The 20,683-nt window shown below is 41.2% G+C and overlaps 1 protein-coding gene across 1 annotated transcript in view; it reads left to right on the forward strand.

The window, feature by feature from the left end:
- reck (reversion-inducing-cysteine-rich protein with kazal motifs) overlaps positions 1-20,683 on the forward strand; it is a 73,884-nt gene that overhangs the window by 45,896 nt on the left and 7,305 nt on the right. Inside the window, exons 15-19 of the mRNA XM_063484533.1 lie at positions 1,931-2,053; positions 2,951-3,122; positions 9,419-9,608; positions 18,511-18,721; positions 19,108-19,181. Coding sequence (XP_063340603.1) covers positions 1,931-2,053; positions 2,951-3,122; positions 9,419-9,608; positions 18,511-18,721; positions 19,108-19,181 — 770 coding nt within the window. The remainder of the gene's footprint in view (positions 1-1,930; positions 2,054-2,950; positions 3,123-9,418; positions 9,609-18,510; positions 18,722-19,107; positions 19,182-20,683) is intronic.

Consider the following 20,683-nt stretch of genomic DNA (forward strand, 5'->3'; position numbering starts at 1 on the left):
AAGTGGAACGAAAATCATACATGATTCCAAACATTTTTTACAAATAAATAACTGCAAAGTGGGGTGTGCGTAATTATTCAGCCCCCTGAGTCAATACTTTGTAGAACCAACTTTTGCTGCAGTTACAGCTGCCAGTCTTTTAGGGTATGTCTCTACCAGCTTTGCACATCTACAGACTGAAATCCTTGCCCATTCTTCTTTGCAAAACAGCTCCAGCTCAGTCAGATTAGATGGACAGCGTTTGTGAACAGCAGTTTTCAGATCTTGCCACAGATTCTGGATTGGATTTAGATCTGGACTTTGACTGGGCCATTCTAACACATGGATATGTTTTGTTTGAAACCATTCCATTGTTGCCCTGGCTTTATGTTTAGGGTCGTTGTCCTGCTGGAAGGTGAACCTCCGCCCCAGGCTCAAGTCTTTTGCAGACTCCAAGAGGTTTCCTTCCAAGATTGCCCTGTATTTGGCTCCATCCATCTTCCCATCAACTCTGACCAGCTTCCCTGTCCCTGCTGAAGAGAAGCACCCCCAGAGCATGATGCTGCCACCACCATATTTGACAGTGGGGATGGTGTGTTCAGAGTGATGTGCAGTGTTAGTTTTCCGCCACACATAGCGTTTTGCATTTTGGTCTCATCTGACCAGAGCACCTTCTTCCACATGTTTGCTGTGTCCCCCACATGGCTTGTGGCAAACTGCAAACGGGACTTCTTATGGTTTTCTGTTAACAATGGCTTTCTTCTTACCACTCTTCCATAAAGGCCAACTTTGTGCAGTGCACGACTAATAGTTGTCCTATGGACAGATTCCCCCACCTGAGCTGTAGATCTCTGCAGCTCGTCCAGAGTCACCATGGGCCTCTTGGCTGCATTTCTGATCAGCGCTCTCCTTGTTCGGCCTGTGAGTTTAGGTGGACGGCCTTGTCTTGGTAGGTTTACAGTTGTGCCATACTCCTTCCATTTCTGAATGATGGCTTGAACAGTGCTCCGTGGGATGTTCAAGGCTTGGGAAATCTTTTTGTAGCCTAAGCCTGCTTTAAATTTCTCAATAACTTTATCCCTGACCTGTCTGGTGTGTTCTTTGGACTTCATGGTGTTGTTGCTCCCAATATTCTCTTAGACAACCTCTGAGGCCGTCACAGAGCAGCTGTGTTTGTACTGACATTAGATTACACACAGGTGCACTCTCTCCTTGTGAAGACAACACAAACAGTTTGTGTGTTTGCTGATAGAAAGGCTGCATTTGAAATGACCTGCTACTTAAAAAGCATCAGTCAGTTTATGCTTGCCTTCTGTAGGGCTAGCTACACTGCCACTTTAACCCCTGGCTTTGGCACATGTCATCTCTTTTCATGCAACATCCCCTGGTGTTTAGGCTCAAATTGGTTTGATATATGAAGGCCCACAGTGACGAATTAATAACTTAGAATTCATTAAACCAAAAGTAACCAGCCTGTTTTGAAAATGTAAGGACTAGAAAGTACACATATTTGTTTGAAAATGTAGGATGTAAAAGTACAAAGTTATCAGAACTACTGAAGTAAAGTACACATACCTGAAAATTCTGCTAAAGTACAGTAATGAAGTATTTGTACTTAGTTACTTTCCACCTCTGCTTACTACTAATTAGCAGTGTTAATTGTCATTCATGTTAATGTTACAAACCTATACAAAGTTCAGTGTTGAACGCCTTATAATGCAAACATAAGGTTACAATAATGCACTTCAGTCTACGGTCTGAGCACAGTGATGAGTTGGTAAGTGCTGTTGACTTATTCCAAGTGTCACTGGTAGCAATGGGTATTACAGATACACTATTAATGTAACTGAACTCCTGGTCGTGGTTACACTGTGAAATCCGAGCGATGAATCTTGCACATTCAGTTCAGCAACTTTGTAACATGTTTTTGGTTGATATGTGTTACCGACAGGCCATGGGACGTCTTTCAAGACCGACTGCCACAACTGTTACTGCTTCGCTGGTGAGACCGTCTGCTCCACTAAAGAGTGTCTCAGCTCTGGATACACAGATGACAGTCATCGACACTTCACTGGTTAGTGTTTCAATATAGTTTGGACATTTCTGATAATGAACTACTAGATCTGTTTATTGGTTTTTATGATACAGTTACAGGTTAATGCAATATTATTTTATTAAATATAAGATATAAAAGTGGCTTTTGTTGGTTATTAAAACATGTTAGACATGTACGATGGATTATCCCCAAATTCAGTGTTGAAGAAAAGAAAAATCACACTTGTCCAAGAATATTCCACGCAGTAACATCCAGAGCTCAGCAGGAAGCCGATGTCAAAGCACAAAACTAAACAAAGGTTTAAAATACCAATTTTTTAGCCTTGAAAATTTGCAGTTTACAGCCTGGTAAAAGCCTCTTCATAACTGTTGTGGCCTCTGACTATTTTTCCCCACAAAAATTTCTGCACACCTGAATGGGCATCATGCAGCTTGAAGGAAAAAAAGACAATAAAAATAATTAAATACAATTCCTACGAACTGCCTCACTTACTGCTTGTACATTTATAAAATTACAACATTTATTTCCATCTGAACTTCATCAGGTATACCTGGACTATATATTCCCAATAAATGTGTGATACAGTGCTTCTGGAAAGTATTGTAATGTTGTAGCTTTATTTCAACATGAATTAAATTCACTTTTCACCAAAATAATTAAAGAGATAAGGGTTTGTGATTAGATTGCTAAAATTGCATCCAGTGGGCTAAAAAGCAAAGCATGGACAGAACTAAACCCCAGTATTCTGAGATGTTTGCATCTACTTTGGAGAGTATAATGGATTAGAATACAACCCTAACAGGTTATTTTCCTTAAAGCGGATTGTTTTTTTTAGCTTTCTGTTAACTCTTGGTTGTATATAAGTCATGCTTCTCAGTGAAATAGTGGTTTCTGTCTCCCTCTGCCCTCCCTTAGGTCTTCCCTGTAGCTGCCAGGACCGCTTTGTTCCAGTGTGTGCCTCTAATGGGCGGACATATCCCAGTGCCTGCGTTGCTCGATGTATGGGATTCAAGGACAGTCAGTTTGTCTTTGGCCCGTGCCACCTCAGTAAACCATGTGCCAGCAAACCCTGCCAGAGAAACCAGAGGTGGGTTCAGTACATTTTACTTGCTCTCTGTCCTTGTCCCAACTAGGGATGGGAATTGATAAGAATTTAGGAATTCTGATTCCATTATCAACATCACTTATCAATTCAATTCCTTATCGATTCTCTTGTCAGTTCTATTTCAGAATCAGAATCAGAATACTTTATTAATCCCTAGGGGAAATTATTTTTTGTTACAGTGCTCCATTATAAACAAACATTAACAAAGACAGACAATACACTAACTAAGAATAGCACAACATATACAGGCATATATATACATAAAAGTCACTATTAATAAATAGCTGAAAAAGAACATGTGCAAGAAGGGTGTAGCTGCTGCAGTAAACAGTGTGTTAGGTGGATGAGTTGTACAGGGAGCCACAGGCAGGAATGATTTCCTGTGTCGTTCAGTGGTGCTTTTCGGTAATCTCAGTCTCTCACTGAACGTGCTCCTGTGACTGACCAGCATGTCATGGAGTGGGTGGGAGGTGTTATCCAACATTGTCTTTATCTTGGACAACATCTGCCTCTCCGACACCACCTTGAGGGAGTCCAGCTCCATCCCAACAACATTACTGGCCTTACGGATCAGTTTATCGAGTCTGTTGGCATCTGCGACCCTCAGCCTGCTCCCCAGCATGCCACAGCATAGAGGATCGCACTGGCCACAACAGACTCATAGAAAATCCTGAGCATTTTCTGGCAGATGTTGAAGGACCTCAGTCGCCTCAAAAAATAGAGGTGAGTCTGGCCCTTCCTGTAAAGTGCTGTGGTGTTTGTAGCCCAGTCCAGTTTATTGTCAATGTGTACTCCAAGGTATTTATAGTCCTCCACAATGTCAACACTGACCCCCTGGATTGAAACAGGGGTCAAGTGTTTCCTGGTCTTCCTGAAGTCCACGATCAGTTCTTTGGTCTTTGCCACGTTGAGCTGCAGATGATTCTGCTCACACCACGTGACAAAGGAGTCGACCACAGCCTGGTACTCCGTCTCATCATCCCTGCTGATGCATCCAACCACTGCAGAGTCATCAGAAAACTTCTGAAGATGGCAGGTCTCTGTGCAGTGGCTGAAGTCTGTGGTGTAGAGGGTGAAGAGGAAGGGGGAGAGGACAGTCCCTTGTGGTGCCCCTGTGTTGCTGATCACCTTGTCAGACACACACTGTGGGAGACGTACATATTGTGGTCTTCCTGTCAGGTAATCAACAATCCAGGACACCAGAGAAGCATCCACCTGCATCGCTGTTAGCTTATCACCCAGGAGGGTCGGCCTGATGGTGTTGAAAGCACTGGAAAAGTCAAAAAACATGACCCTCACAGTGCTCGCTGGCTGGTCCAGATGGGTGTAGACATGATTTAGCAGGTAGATGATGGCGTCCTCTGTTCCGAGACGGGGCTGGTAAGCAAATTGAAGGGGATCCAGATGTGGTCTGACAATGGGTCGCAGCTGGTCCAGGATGAGCCTTTCCAGGGTCTTCATGATGTGGGAGGTCAGTGCCACGGGCCTGTAATCCTGGGGGCCACTGGGGCATGGCGTCTTTGGAATAGGGACGAGGCATGATGTCTTCCACATCACTGGTACCCTCTGCAGACTCAGACTCAGCATAAACAGTTTATGAAAGACTCCACACAGCTGGGGGGCACAGGCCTTGAGGACGTGGGGACTCACTCCGTCTGGTCCAGCAGACTTGCCTGAGTGAAGTCTCCTCACTTGCATCTCAACCTGGTATTGAGTGAAGGTGATGGGTGGGGGAGGGGTGTCAGGAATCTCACAGGAGGCAACAGCACCATGTGAAGAGAGAGGCTGGCACAGTGGTGTGGCTCTGGGTTCCAGGCTGACCACAGGTGAGGTTGTGGGGGTGTGAGCAGACACTGTGGTGTCGAATCTATTGAAAAACAGATTCAACTCGTTAGCTCTATTCTCACCTCCCTCAGCTCCCTTAGCTCAGCTATTTCAAGGTTCAAGGTTCAAGGTTCTTTATTTGTCACATGCATAGTTATACAAGTATAACACACAGTGAAATGTATCCTGACACGCTCCTCAACATGTGCAAAAAAAAAGGGGGGGGGGGGGGGGGGGGGGTAGAGGAATAACATTATAAATATATATATATATAGTATATACATTGGGTGAATGTGCAGTAGTAGCAGCAAGCAGGTGAATTCTGTACATTAATATGAATAGACATCTGACTATTTTACAGAATGGACAATATAAACATATTTAAAGTTAAAGGAATTGAGTGTCTGGAGGAGAGTCTCAGTCAATTATAGATGATGTGAGAGGGCGGGTGTGTGTGTGTGTGTGTGTGGGGGGGGGGGGGGGGGGGGGGGGGTTGGTTTAGGGCCCGGATGGCTTGGGGATAGAAGCTCCTCTTGAGTCTCTCTGTCCTTGCCCGGATGATGCGGAACCTTCTACCAGATTGTAGAAGTTGGAACAGTTTGTTGCCAGGATGGGACGGGTCCTTCAGTATCTGCGTTGCTCTAGTCCGGCATCTCGCTGAACTGTAATCAACAAACAGCATTCTCACATAGTTACCCTGTTTCTTGTCCACGTGGCTGAGGGTGGTGTGCAGGACGTGGGCGATGGCGTCCTCAGTGGATCTGTTGGGTCGGTAGGCGAACTGGAGCGGATCTGTGGTGTCTGGGATGGAGGAGGAGATGATGTTCTTCAGCAGCCTCTCAAACACCTTCATTACTACCGAGGTCAGCGCAACTGGCCGGTAATCGTTCAGGGATGAGGGTTTGCTGTTCTTGGGCACCGGGATGATGGTGGATCTTTTGAAGCATGTGGGGACCACAGACATGCTTGGGTGGTCTTTAGGTCTGCTTCACCACTAGAAGACATTACATTCATGCAAATTAACTGCATGCTGTGTGGTCAAATGTTTGTGCATGTTGGAGGTTGTCACGGCGGACTGCGCCGGGGTATTTTGTGAACGGGCCCAAAAGCAGATGCAAGGAGGTATAGCTAGTTTCAACACAAAGTGAGCCTTTATTCAGGCTGAAGGCAGTTGCAAACATGAAACTATGAACAAACTATGACTGACTGTGAAAACTGATGGGTATAACAGACAACCTGACAATGAGTGAACAGAAACACAGACTAAATACACACAAGGGGTGATTACAGGAAGTGAAAACACATAAGGAAACAGCTGATACACATGAACCTAATGAGGCTACTGGGAAGAGAAACTAAATACAACGACAACAGCACAGTAGACTCCTCCAAAATAAAACAGGAAACATGGGACGCAGAAATGACAGCAGAAGCTTGACAATAGGGAACACACAGACCTAAAACACATAACAAACTAGACAAGAAACAAAACACAAAAACTCATGAGACAGATAATAATAATGGCGAACCAAAACTCAACCAAACCCTAAATAAGAGTAACAAAGGAACTTGTAATTACAACCTTAACATAAAAGACTCAAAAATACAAAATAAAGCACAAAACGCTGGGTCAGAGACCCGTGACAGGAGGCATTTCCCCTCTTTGTTGTGATCAGTGTTGGGTCATTACTCAAAAAAATTATGTTTTACACACATTACACAGAACACTTAACGTGAAAGTAATGCAGTACCTTACATTACTTTGAAACATATTGCAAACGCAGGACTCAAACTGCAGGACTCTGAAGGGTTACGATTAAAGTGGATTTATTTACAGACTGACACCTGGTGCTTTATACAGTGGCGAAGGGGAAAGGGCTCTAGGGAATAAAGGAAAGGGAAACACGTCCAAAAACTCTTCACCAAGACAGTCACCCACAGGTCCAAATCGCAATCTATGCTGACGCTCACTCACGACACACTCGCTCGAGGGTCCAGTCACAATGGGACTGGAGAGGTAAAGTTTGAGCTGGAAGACAACATGCATGTGCATATTGCGAGGTAACTTCAGACAGACAGAAACAGGGTTAGGAGGGTTGGGAGCCAGTTTTCTAGAATCTTTCCAGATGGGAACATACCTTGTGGAGAGCCATAACCTCTGCTGGGCTAATAGGGAGGTGCAGGGGTCGATGTCGGTCTGCCAGCTGCTTGTTCTGTTCCTTGGTTGGAAGGAGAGCAGCTCGGGTGGCCCTCCATAGGCAGCAAAACCTGCGCAGATGATGAATGTAAGGGACTGAAACCACGGTCAAAAACGATGTCCAAAGGATCCCATGGAGCCAGAAGATGTGGTTCGTGAAGAGTTGGGCTGTTTCCAGAGCTGTAGGGAGTTTAGATAAGGCCACAAAGTGAGCAACTTTAGAAAAGCAATCAACGATAGTCAAAATTACCGTGTTCCTGGAAGGTAGACCGGTCACGAAGTCAAGGGCAATGTGTGACCAGGGTCGTACAGGGGTTGGCAAAGGTTGAAGCAGGCCAATGGGGGGAGAGCTCTTTGACTTGTTTTGAGGTAGTGCTGGCAGAAACATACATGTGTGAAACAAACATTGTGTGATACACAGTGATAGAAATGAGTGAATCCTATGAAGCGCTGGAGTTGTTTTCAATTAGAAGGCTTGGGCCAGTCAAATACTTCTTGAACTTTAACCGGATCAGGCTTGAGATTCCCCTGCTCAGTGATGTAATCCAGGAAAGAGACAGTTTTCACATGGAATTCACAATTCTTCCCTTTTACAAAGAATTTGTTCTCCAACCCGAATGGCATCACCAAATACTCAAAGCAGTTCATGTGACAATCATCTCCTCACCCAGAGATGTAATCTTTCCTCCGGTCAATATTGGGATCGTGTTGCTGGAGCCAGGGATAACCTAAAACGGGCGGAGTGAGAGGAGTCTTGAACACGGAAAAACTGATCAGTTCAGAGTGGCTGCCAGGGAGGGTGAGAGCGACCGGTTCAGTTACGTGAGTGATATCTGGCAGGTGTTGGCCATTTAGAAAAGTGACTTATAGTACACGGGGCAGTGCTTCTATGCAGATGTTTAATTTGTGCGTTAGGGAGGCATCAGTGAAACTGAAACTGTGAGGGACGTCTCCATGGTGATTTTAGCTGGAGTCATGAGGCGCCGAGGAGAATGAGAGCCACACCAGTACCCCTTCCACTACTGGTGGGTGCGACCTTTGGGCCACACAGGCCAGGCATAAGAGTGTTGGTCAAAGGCAGGAAGCTGCAAAGGAGTACCGCCCAGGCGGAGAGGATTGAGGAGGAGATGGAGAGAGAGAAAGAGACACACAAACACCAAAACAACAACAAGCACTGACAGGACACCAGTTATGTTCATATTCATGCTGTTTTTTTCTCCTCCAGCACACAAACTGATGATAGCACAAGTACAAGTGGAAGCGTGATCAATAGGCAAGCAGATTAACAAGACTGTTCAGTAGAGATAAGGATTCCAGTTTATTCATATGGCTCTGTCCTAGAACCTTCTGATATCAGCTTGGCTGTCAGTAGATATGTGTCTCATCTAAGCTAATAATCAAATTATGAGCAAATAACTTTATAATTATTATTGATTAATCTATTTTAAAACTGTATCCTTCTTCATTTTGTTACTAATACAAGATCAGCACGTTTAAAATCAAATTATGTATTTGTGACGCATCTGTAAAAGATGCTGAGACCAACAAGAACTGCAAAACAGCATTGATTGTGATACAATAGCTCAGTTTGATTTGGTTCACATTGTGTTGGTGCAACAATGGTGTAATAAAATGTTAAACTAAAATGACCACACACACACACACACACATACACACACACACACACACACACACACACACACACACACACACACACACACACACAGAGCGAGCTCTGAAGCTCTTTGCTTTCTCAGAGTAAACAATGCAGTGAGTGATCCACCTCAGGTGTGTATAACACATGATTCGCCCAGCCTTGAAGACTTTTCAGTTGCTATGGTAATAGAGCAAGGTTCTGTGTGTTCAGAAGAAAAAGGTTTGCTCCTGTTCATTTGCTCTTTTTATTGCAGCTTTGGAAATTGCGTACACATAGTTCCTTAAAGAACAGAATGGAGTTATATACATGCCGTGCTGTGATAAAGGATTTGCCTTTGTGATGATTTTTTGCATACATTTGACTTAGTGGTCACACTAGCACAAGCACATTTTAAATGATTATTTCATTTTTAAAGGGGAAAGAGTTATCCAGGCTAATCTGCCCATATGTGATTAAAGCTTGCATCTTTAATGTAATTATATTTATTTTGATGACCTGTAACATATAGGTGTGGCAAATATGTAACAGACTAAGAAATCAGGGGCACTCAAGGGGCAAATACTTTGTCGTGGTACTATATGTTTATGTGTGCTTTGGCAGGTGCATCCCAAAGTATCGCGTGTGTCTGAGTGACGTGTCGGACTGTCCGCAGTATGAGTGCGTCGGGCACGCGGCAACCTGCGACAAGAACAGCGAGGACCCAGCCTGCGACACTGAGGGCATCGACCACCGCAGTCTGTGCCATTTGCACCAGGCTGGAAAAATCTTGGCCTACATGGGCCGCTGCCAGGTATGTTCCACAGAAAGGTTCAGACAGAAGGTTTCAGGGGGATTGTCCTCACCTTGAGAAACTGGAAATTGCTGAGCTAAGAGTTCAGAATCTGCTGTTGTTTGTTGTTGTTGTTTCTGTCACTTTATTTTAAGCAGGAGACTTAATCATGTGACGTCTTCAGTGTTATTAAAGCTAAAAGCCTCTCAGTATTAGAAGGACTTCCGTGAAGGTTTACTTATGCTCTCAGTTAGGCCCTAACCTAAGGTTCAACACAAGCAAATAAAATAAATAAATAAAATAAAAAACCCTGAAAAGCCTTCAGTCAGCTGCAACAAAAGTGGACAGGGACTAGAAAGAGGGAGCATATTTCTCCCATATTGGCTTCTCTTCACTGGCTCCCTGTGAATCTCATCTTAAAGACCTCGTAGTATTCTATCACCCCAACTGAGCAGGTCAGTCTCAGAGCGCTGGGGTGTTTGTAAACCGTAAACAGGGCATTGAAAAGTGGAACGGTCTCTCTGTTTGGATTCAGGAGACAAACACTATCTCTACTTTTAAGATTAGGTTTAAAACTTTCCTTTTTGATAAAGCATATAGTTAGGGCTGGATCAGGTGACATTGAGTCCTCTTAGTGCATCATGGGGAGTCCCCAGCAACCTAGGCCTACTGCAGCCTAACTATTCTCTCTCCAGTTTCTCAACATCCCCAGTCTTTAATAGCTCCAGGAACATCTTCCAAATGTCAAAAAATTCTGATGATCTTTTCCTAACCACATAGGTCAGTTTCTCAAGAACTAAACTTGATGATACAGTGTTTAACCATTGGTCAAAAGAGGGGCCACCAACATTCTTCCAGCATATTGCAATGCAACGTTTGGCCCGGAGTAAGCAAAGGTCAACCATCTTTCTCTCTGTCTGAGCTAAATTACAGTCATCTGAATAAATGCCTAAAATACAGACCTTTGGACTTAACGGGACAGGATGATCTGAGAAATATATTTTAACACTGAGCACCAAAACTTTTGAATCTTTTCACACTCCCACAAACAGTGGTACAATGGACCCTTGTGATCGATACACTTATAACACATGTCCAATATATTAGGATAAAATTTATTTAGTTTTACAGGGGAGACATATGTTCGCATTATCCAGTTGAACTGAATCATTCTCAATCGGGTGTTGATGGTTTGGGTGTGTGTCTTTAAAGACATTTTACTCCACTCGATGGGTGAAATATCTTCTTGTAAGTCTTGTATCCACTCCTGTCGCTTATTGTCTGAGGTGTCTCTATGCTTCTCAACCAGCATGTTATAAAACTGAGTGACTAGTCTTTTATTATTATTATTTATTATTTTTCAAAAACATATTTACATATAATTGTTACACAAAGTTTTGGCTGTTTCACCATGTTTTGGTACAATCTCCCAGGTGTAACATTTTTTAATAATTTATGTTTTTGCTGGAGAAGTGCAAGGTTTTTGTCAACACTGTCAGACACAAAGAAATGCAAATATATATATTTTAAATTAAGTTGTTTCAGCAATTTTGACTATTAGTAGCTTCTCTGTTCTACTGTTTATGCACATATGTTTTCAAACTAATTATACCACGTTTAACCCTTTACAACCGGTTGGAGCGGGCACGCTCCGTTTTGCATAACTATTTTTAAATCCCTGTAGAACTGGAACCACATAAGCTAGCGCAATAATTTTTTTGCATATGAAACCGGAGGAGTTGTACTTACATCTTATGCCATCAGCTTGTCCTAGGTCACGGTTTCCTTCCACACACAGCTTTGCAAAAATAGCATAAAAAGCACTTGGAGCAACAAAAACATAATATTCCAGAAACACGCTTTGCCGATTCGATCAGCTGTTCATAACACTTCCTACGTTGGAACAGACGTCAGCACGAACTATCGCATGTCTGCCATTACCTGCCGGAAACCGGAAGTGACATCATTGTTGCGGAAAATTTAGTTTTTTACCTTCGGGGCCTTATAAACCTATACTGGTGTTTTTAAAAGTCATGTTTGACTTTATGCTTTTCTGAATAGTTTCTGGGATGCTTAGAACTCAAATTGCACTGCTGAAAATAGTTTATTTTGATGTACATGCTGTTTTTTTGCAAATTTGCATTATAATATTTCTTTTCGTTTTTCCAGCAGGACATAAAAATTGGTGTATCTCAAAAATAAAACTATGAAGGCACTCAAAATACATTTCCTGTTGTTAGAAACTATTTTGTGCAACTTTTTGTATTTACAGTTTTGAAGAATAAACCTCTTAAATTAAATTAAACTATAAATATATGTAAAAATCAAAACAAAAATGATTTTCAATTTTTTGTAGTTTATTGCACTTTTTTGCAATTTATGTAGTTACTATGGACTTAATGCATACATATGATTAAAATTTGGGCTATAACGGTTGTATTGATGTATAGCAGCTTGAAATGCTCCCAAAAATGGCACTACAGCATGTAAATATATAAAGATAACTCTGGTGGACTTGGTTCTATGGTAGGTCTTAAAGGGTTAAAAGTAAGATTGTTTTGTCTTTTTATTATTAGAGTTACAGTCATACATATTTTCAGAAGCTTGTATTTAATCTCTATAAGAAACAATCATATTTAGCAGCATGCAAATTACACATTTATTGAGAAAATTACGTATTTTTATTGGAAGATCATAAGGGAGGAAAATATATGGTTCTTCAAAAGAGAAAAATAAACAAAAAATCCATATTATGGAGTTGACAAGGTGCTGACGGTGGTGACACAAATCTGACGGTGGTGACACACTAGTAGAAAACAAGATATTATTTCTTTCAAAATGACCATTAAAGTTTAACAATTTATGTAATATCACAAGACACATCATAACAATTCTGTTTTTGCACATGTCAAGTTCTATATCTTAATAGTTCACCAGCAAGTACCTGCTACTCCTTGATTCCTAAAGTACTCTGTGGTTGTGTGTTTAGACCCTGCTGGACTTTCTCTCCTTATGTTTCTCTGTGCTTGTTTCCAAAACCTTCTCTTCTGCCTTTTTTCTCTTTCTTTCAGATCACTATGTTCTTTATTTTTCCCTCTTTCACTCTATTTCTCCATCTTTCCCTTTCCTTTATGAGAAACTCTTTCTTCAACTCAGGCTGGCTGTTAATTTTTTTCTCCTTTTTTGACACTCCCTGTTCCTTCTCTTTCGTTCCTCTACTGACAGGTTCCCCTTTGCCATTCTAGCCTGAAATGTACCATTTTGTAATTACTATAATTTTTCTGAACCATATGCATTTATACAGATTAAGGATGAATATTCACAACACAATTATGTATTAAGCAATAGAGATGCTATCCGGTCTTTAAGTCTGATGTCATTAGCCGTTTCCAGGTCCAAACTCTGCTGCAGATCCCAAAGTCAAAGGAACTCTGCGGCATCACGGAGAGTTACAAACTGTCTAAATTCTTTCATCTTTAATAAAATGATCAGTGTTGCTGAGTTAGAAGTTAGCTCGCTGGTTTCCACCTACATTCCAACATAAATGAAGACAGAAAACTAAACAGCAGTGACTTTTGTCGGCTTACTGAGTTGGGCTATCTGGTATATAATGATGTGCTACGTGATCGCTAGCGACACAGCTATGTTAGCATAACATAAACACAGTGAAGCTGGAGGATGAACGCTAACTTTTTTGATAAAAGTTCATGCAAGGGTTTCTGATGGTTAGGCCAACAGTGATCACTCACTGTTTTTAGGGGCTTGTTCAGATGTAATAGAACAAGATAAAAGGCATTAAAACATTTTAACAGCACAACAGGCTTAATAAACACAGAGTAGTTTGGGCATCATCACTTAAAGACCAGCTCTCGGGGCACAGCTAGCTCAGTAGATGCCACATGATCGGAAGGTTGGACGTTCAAATCCAACAAACAGCGGCTATCCTGGATTGGTAGCTGCCCACTGCATCACTGAGTGAATGGGTTAAATGCAGAGGACTAAGCTTTTTCCTACAAGATTAATAAAGTATACATAAACAGTGAGATTCAAGATAAGGCAAATTCAATAATATTCGACACGTCTGTAAAGCAGAAATATCAGTAAAATACACAGGAAGTAATATGACTGAAATATTAATAAAAATAACTTAATATAATTGATGAATAGCACACTTTTGTGGCATTTGTCAACACCATTAGAAAAAGGGTCAACACCGTCAGACAGACATCCTGATGGTGCTGACAAAATATCCTACTTTCTCTCATAACACATGTTTTTCTGACAGAAGCCATCTTGTTTTTCATCATTTGCTTATGGCCTCTACAATCTACCTAAATGAAGCTCTTTTTACAAAACAAAATAATTAAATCTTGCATTACATTGACTTTGATGTTGACGCACTATGGCTGTGACACAGAGTTTTATCAGAAAGGTGTGCCATAAATGAAATTAAAAAAAAAAAAAATTATCAGAGCAGTGACCTCATGGCATGTGTATCAAACAGGAAGTGGTAAAGGGGTCCTCAGAGTGTAAGCTACCCACAATAATTCCTGGTGGTGTTCACAAAAACTCTGGACACGATTTTAATCACGTAAAAAATGTGTAAAAATACATTTTCAATTGCATATTTTGATATTATATGAGGTATTGACTTAAATACTTAGTGACGAGAGCCACGGTGTTTAATTTCACATTACTTTTAATTTTTTTTCTGTATTTTAATATTATCACACCTGCTTCTGGACAGTGGATTTTTAAGGTACTGGTAATGTATTGTACCATTTAAAATAAATATATATGTATAAAAAAATGCAAAATCATACTTTTGTTGTATAAACATTGCCTTGGTTTGTCTTTTAGTCAGCTTCTTAATCTGCCAGGCCAACAATTTACCCGCCTTTTCACCCTGATCATAAAAAGTTTGTTTCAATCTAATTAGACTGTCTTCAGCTTTAAACAAGGACAGCTCCTCATATTTTGCTTTAAGGGTGAGTAGCTCCTGTTTAGTTTGTCTCGAATCGTCTTTAATAACCTCTCTCTCTAGTTCTCCAATTTTAGAGTCCAATTCATTCATTGTCTGTCTGAATTAGGGCTGAGCCATATTATACCGTTCATGGTAATACCGGTACAATGTTAGGCAACGATAAGAAAATGACATATCGCGATAGATGGGTAAAACGCGCATGCACAGTGCCTTTGTTTTTATACACACATGGCCGAAAAAGCACGGCGGCAATGGAGAATGAGAAGGGAGAAAGCGGATCGTTGAATGAAACGGATGAACCAGAATTGGTTTGTAAAAATGGTGCAACTTCAGTGGTGTGGAACTGGTTTGGTGTTTGTCTGTCAGATACCCACCAAAGCACATTTATTTGTACAACATGCAAGCGGGCCGTCGTTATTACCGTATTTGTTGGACTAAGGTGCTCGTAAATCTGGGAGTAATCTGGGTCCTAAACTCCATCAAGTCAAACGAACACTGCGGCACACTGAGAGTTAAAAACTGTCTAAATTCTTTCACCTTTAATAAAAAGATCAGCGTTGGTGTTTTACCAGGTGTAACAATTAAGTTTAACATCTAGGCATCCATGAAAACAGAATTTATTACATTCAACGGAGTTAGAAGTTAAAGGAAGTTTCGCCAGTTACCTAAGCATGATATAGCATGTTCTAACTGAGAGATTTCTGAAAAAATTCAAACGTACAGCTCTGCTATCACTTCCAACATAAATGAAGACAGAAAACTAAACAGCAGTGACGTTTGTAAGGTTACTGAAGTTGGGCTAGCTGGTATGTAATGATGTGCTACGTGATCGCTAGCACAACAGCTATGTTAGCATAACATAAACAGTGAAGCTGGAGGATGAACGCTAACTTTTTTCCACTCAATAAAAGTTAACGTGAAGGTTCCTGATGGTTAGAGACAAATGCAATCGCATAGCAGGATGCTGTAAACGGACCAAACTTTAGTCAGGAGAACAACTGAGATAATCCATCCACAATACCAGGTTAGTCCTTAATATACTGCAACAACATGGGAATAGAGCAGCTGTGATAGAATACAGCATTAATGAATCAATGGTACAGAAGTGGAGGAAGCAAGAAGAATGAGTTGAATAAAGTTTGATTTATCTGACTGCTTTGTTTCGCTTAATGTGCCTTATAATCCCGTGCACCTTATGGTCCGAAAAATATGTATTTGACTTTTTTATTTGGCACACTGCAGTTTAATGTTGCAAAGCACCTCTTTTTAACGTCAGTGGATATTATACATGGTTATGCTCAGGATACATCAGCCCATTTCTACTGGAAATGCCTTTTGGTTAAACTTTCAGCAAGGAATTTGCATTTGCACTATTAAATTTTTATATAGCTTTAATGCACATAAAAAACAGCTGCTTGTTTAAGTGAAAATAAATGGATGGGTTTTTTGCGCTAGTAAAGTTGTGGAGTTGTATTTTGTCTCGCATCAATTATATCATCAGTTATATCGTTATCGCAAATTTTCAAATAAATATCGTGATAAATATTTTTGGCCATATCGCCCTGCTCTAGTCTGAATTTATTAAATTTAGAACTGGTGAAGCTTATCATTTGTGCTCTAATATATGCTTTAAATGCTTCCGATCTGGTGGTTGCATTTGTTTGATTTTTATTTATTGAGAAGTAGAGATCAATGTGTTCTCCTATGAATTTTATTAAGTCAGAATCTTGTAACCATTTAGGGTGTAAGTGCTAGTTAAAAGAGTGTCTGTTCACTTGTACAACATTATAAAATAGCAAGACTGGGGCATGATCTGACAGAACAATACTACCGTAAATACTGTCAGTTACACTAGGTAACAAAGATGAGGAGATAAGAAAATAATCTATTCGAGAGTGGGTTTTAAATGTTGAAGAGTAGCATGAGTATTCCCTTCTGGTAGGATTTTGAGTCCTCCAGGGGTCACAGAGATTCAAATCTTCTATATATTGAAGTAGTTTCTTTCTTGTTTGAGAATGTGAGGTATCTGTCCCTGACGAGCGATCAATCTTTGGGTCCAAGGTACAATTTAAGTCACCTGCCAATATTATCTTACCAGGAAGGGTGGCCATTAACAAAAACACATTCTCAAAGAACATTGGGTTGTCATCATTGGGGCCGTAGACATTAACCAAATTTATATTTTCTTTCAAGAAGGTACCCTGGACCATCAAAAATCCACCCGCTCTGTCATAAATAGTGTTATTTACCTGAAAGGGCACTGAGTTATGAATTAACACCATAACCCCTCTAGAATCAGAGGGGAAACAGGACGCTAGTACTTTGCCTGGCCATCTCCTTTGTACTTTCACCAAGTCGTTTCTGAGTAGATGGGTCTCCTGGATAAAAACTATTGAGGACTTCAGATGCTTAAGCCTGGTAATAACCTGCTTTAGCTTAGTCAATTTTACCATCCCCCTTACATTCCAAGAAGTAAATTTAAACTTCTTATTTGGAGTCATCTGAACCTAACAATACTCATGATTGTATCACTTAGTATCTTTTTTTTTTTAAGGTTGAGAGAGATGCTGTTGATTTCCTATGTGTGTTACATAGGCCTTGGACCAACTTCTCAGCCTCTGCTGGGGTTTCAAACTCACGTATCTGTCCATCAGACGACACTCGGAGCTTGGCTGGATAAATTATTCCGTAGCGTATGTTCATCAATCTCAGCTGTTGTTTTACCCTGTCGAAACACCTCCTTCTCCGGTGTAGCTCTGCCTATAGATCTGGGAAAAACAAAATCTCCCTTCCGCCACAGGTAACTTTGCCTTTGGCCCTGGCTGCTCGCATCACTTGGACTTTATCCTGAAAGTTTAAAAACTTGCGATGAGGACTCTCGGAGTGTTGGGTCGATTCAGATGTGTCCGGCCAGACAACCTGTGTGCTCTTTCAATGTAGAGTGGTGTCGGAAATGTTTCGGGTCCCAGCGCCTCAGGTAGCCACTTCTCCAGGAAAGCCACCGCATCATTTCCTTCCATTTTCTCTGGCATGTTAACTAGTTAACTAGTTGCAAGTTGGATTGGCTAGAGCGGTTTTCGAGCTCATCGAGTTTATTTGTGAGGAGAGATACTTGTTTAACAAGCGCATCAGACTTGTTTTTCCCTGAGTTAACTGTGTTTTCTACATTGCTAATTTGCACTTCTGCTTCATCCATGGGTGCCGAGAAGTCCTGCATGTCCCTGTTAACGTCCTGTATGGCTTTCAGCACCACATCAATTTTTGTGGAAAAGTCATTTCTGATCTTGTGGAGAATCTGAATGACATCCATGTTGTGCGCCGTTCCAGTATTCTCGCCTACGCGTGGCTCAGGCCTAGCATCATCTGCTGAGTTAGCTTGACTACTAGCATACGATACATCGTCTTCCTCATTTGGAGAAGGGTTAGTTTTAATTTTAGTGCCTTCTTCGCTGGCATATTTTTGCTTGATATTATACTAAATGGCCACAGGTGGTAAATTTCACTGTTCGTGGAGTAAAAGTATAATTCTAAGGATTTTACGCTGGGAGCTCACCAAAAGCCATATGTTCAGTTGAGCGCCATAGCCACGCCCCCGACATTTCACTGTTTTACTCTTTGGTTTGGTATTGTTCTGTACTCTATTCTTTTTTACTCAAGAAATATCAAGATAACTAAAAGAAGTTTAGTTATTTCATTGTTGTTTTTTTAAATTTGCAAAATCTTCTTGTTGATTGATCGAAGATGACTCACAGTTTTGTCCATTTGAAATCATTTCAAAAACACAACAAAGGTACATTTTAGTTTTGTCTAGTGCTTTTTTTTATCAGACTAACAGTACATTAAACATAGCTTTTGGTTGTATGTATGTATAGTACAAAAAGAACACAATCAAATACACTTCCCATGATGTAAATAGTGCCTGGTGTGTTCTGTCCTCAGGAAGGCTGCAGAAAGCCAAAACAAGTCTGTGGCCATAATGGCGAAACCTACAACACGGTGTGTGGCGCCTATTCTGACCGTGTCACTGTGGACTATGAGGCCCCCTGCCGAGCTGTGGGAGCTGTCTCTGACGTGGCCCCTGACTCAGCCTGCAGTTTGGTTTCATGTCCAAGTCTGTCCACTCCAGGCTGCCACCCTGTCACTCCACCCGGTGAGTGGAGCAGCACCATACATGAAAAGGTTAACTGGGGTCAGCCAACAGGTAAAATTACACTGTGTACATGACATTTATGTAGCGTCATGGGCAGTACAGTGGTACAGTAGTGAGGACTGGTTCCTGGCAGGGGCTTTTCTGTGTGGAGAGCGCATGTTCACCCTGTGCCTGCATGATGACTGCAGCTCCCTCAGGCCAGGACATGCATTTTAGGTTAACTGGTGATTCTAAGTTGACTGTGGATGTGAGGTAAAGTGGTTAAAGTGAAATTTATGAATGTTTTCAAAAAATGTCTGAAACACTTTTAACTGTCAGTACAAGTAGGATAGTGTCACATAAAGACATTACATTTTATTATAATATGTTCTCTGAACTTTATCCAGGAGCCTGTTGTCCCATATGTGCCAGCATCCTGCAGATCCTCTGGAGCAAAGAGCGAATGAACACGTTCTCAAAGGTATGGACGGTTCACAGCTGTTTGTTTGTTTAGGTAACAAATCCACTGTCCAGTATGATATTTTTATGAATGATTTATGCTGATGACAAAGGGAGTTTCAAAGTACTATTGTCTTTAATCAGTGTTGTTAGGTTTGACTTATAGGTAGGGTATGAAAGCTAGAGCAGGTAAAATAAGTATTGACCAGTTTTCATGGTGATGTGTCGTAACAACCCGTACAATCCACACATTCAAAGAAATCAAACATACATGTCCATAAATTATGTGTAAGAATGAGAAATGACACATGTAAAATGAAGAAAGGGAGGTGCAAAAAGGCGTGGAAAGTTATGACACCAGCTGAAATCTGTCAGTAAATAGAAAGCAGTCCTGCAAACTAATAGAAGCTGGTTCAGTCCCAACTGATGGCCTATAAAACGCTGTCTCATTACCGAGGTGTACACAAGAAACATTTCATAATAGGTAAAACCGTGAGCTCTCTCAAGATATTCACATCCTTATTTTTCAAAACATACTGAAAGCACTGGTTAGAGAAGAACTACTGAAGATTCCAGTGAGCACTGTTGGGACCATAATCCCAAAGTATCCACTATAAACTGGCTACAACCAGGCGCTGCCCTTAAGATTTCAGGTAGAGGAGTAAAAGGAATGATCAAAAGGGTTGTGCAAGAGCCAAGGACGACTTGTGGAGAGCTACAGAAGGACCTGGAATCAGCAGGTACAACTGTTTCAAAGAAAACAATAAGCAATTCACTGAACCGCCTGTATGCACACTTACCATGCAAGACGCCATTGTTTAAGAAAAAGTATGTTGAAGTCCGTTTAAAGTTTGATGAAATTTGCCTGTGAAGTACTGGGAGAATATGGTCTGGTCAGATGAGACCAAGATTGAACTCTTTGGATGCCACAATACACATCATGTTTGGAGGGAAAGGGTACTGCATATCACCCCAGAAACACCATACCCAAACTGAAATTTGGTGCTGGGAACATCATAGTGTCGGGCTGTTTTTTCTCTATACACCACTGGCATTCTTCATATAATTGAATGAAGGATGAATGGGAAAATGTACCAACACATTCTTGATAAAAATCTGCTGCCAAGATGATGAAGATCAAAAGAGGGTCGTCGCTGCAGCAAGACAATGATCCCAAACAAACAGCCAAAGGAACTCAGTTGGTTTCAGAGAAGGAAGCTAAAGCTGCTGGAAGGGCCCAGCCAATCACCTGACCTGAATCTGTGGAAAGCGCTAAAGCTAAGAGTTCATACAAGGGGCCCACAAAAGCTTCAGGGTCTGAAGACTGATGGCCAAAATTAGGAGGACAGGAGGCGTCATGAAGCTGTCTTCACCAACAAAGGTGCTTTTATATGACTTTTTTATTCAATAAATGTTCCCCATATGGATCAAATAAGCTAGTTCAGTACTTTTTGTCTGTGTCATTTCTCATTAATGCTCCACTTAATTGGATTTCTCCGTGTTTGTGGATTGGATGGGTTGTTA

The sequence above is a fragment of the Pelmatolapia mariae genome, linkage group LG9 (assembly GCF_036321145.2).
Source record: "Pelmatolapia mariae isolate MD_Pm_ZW linkage group LG9, Pm_UMD_F_2, whole genome shotgun sequence".
NCBI classification, from domain to species: domain Eukaryota; kingdom Metazoa; phylum Chordata; class Actinopteri; order Cichliformes; family Cichlidae; genus Pelmatolapia; species Pelmatolapia mariae.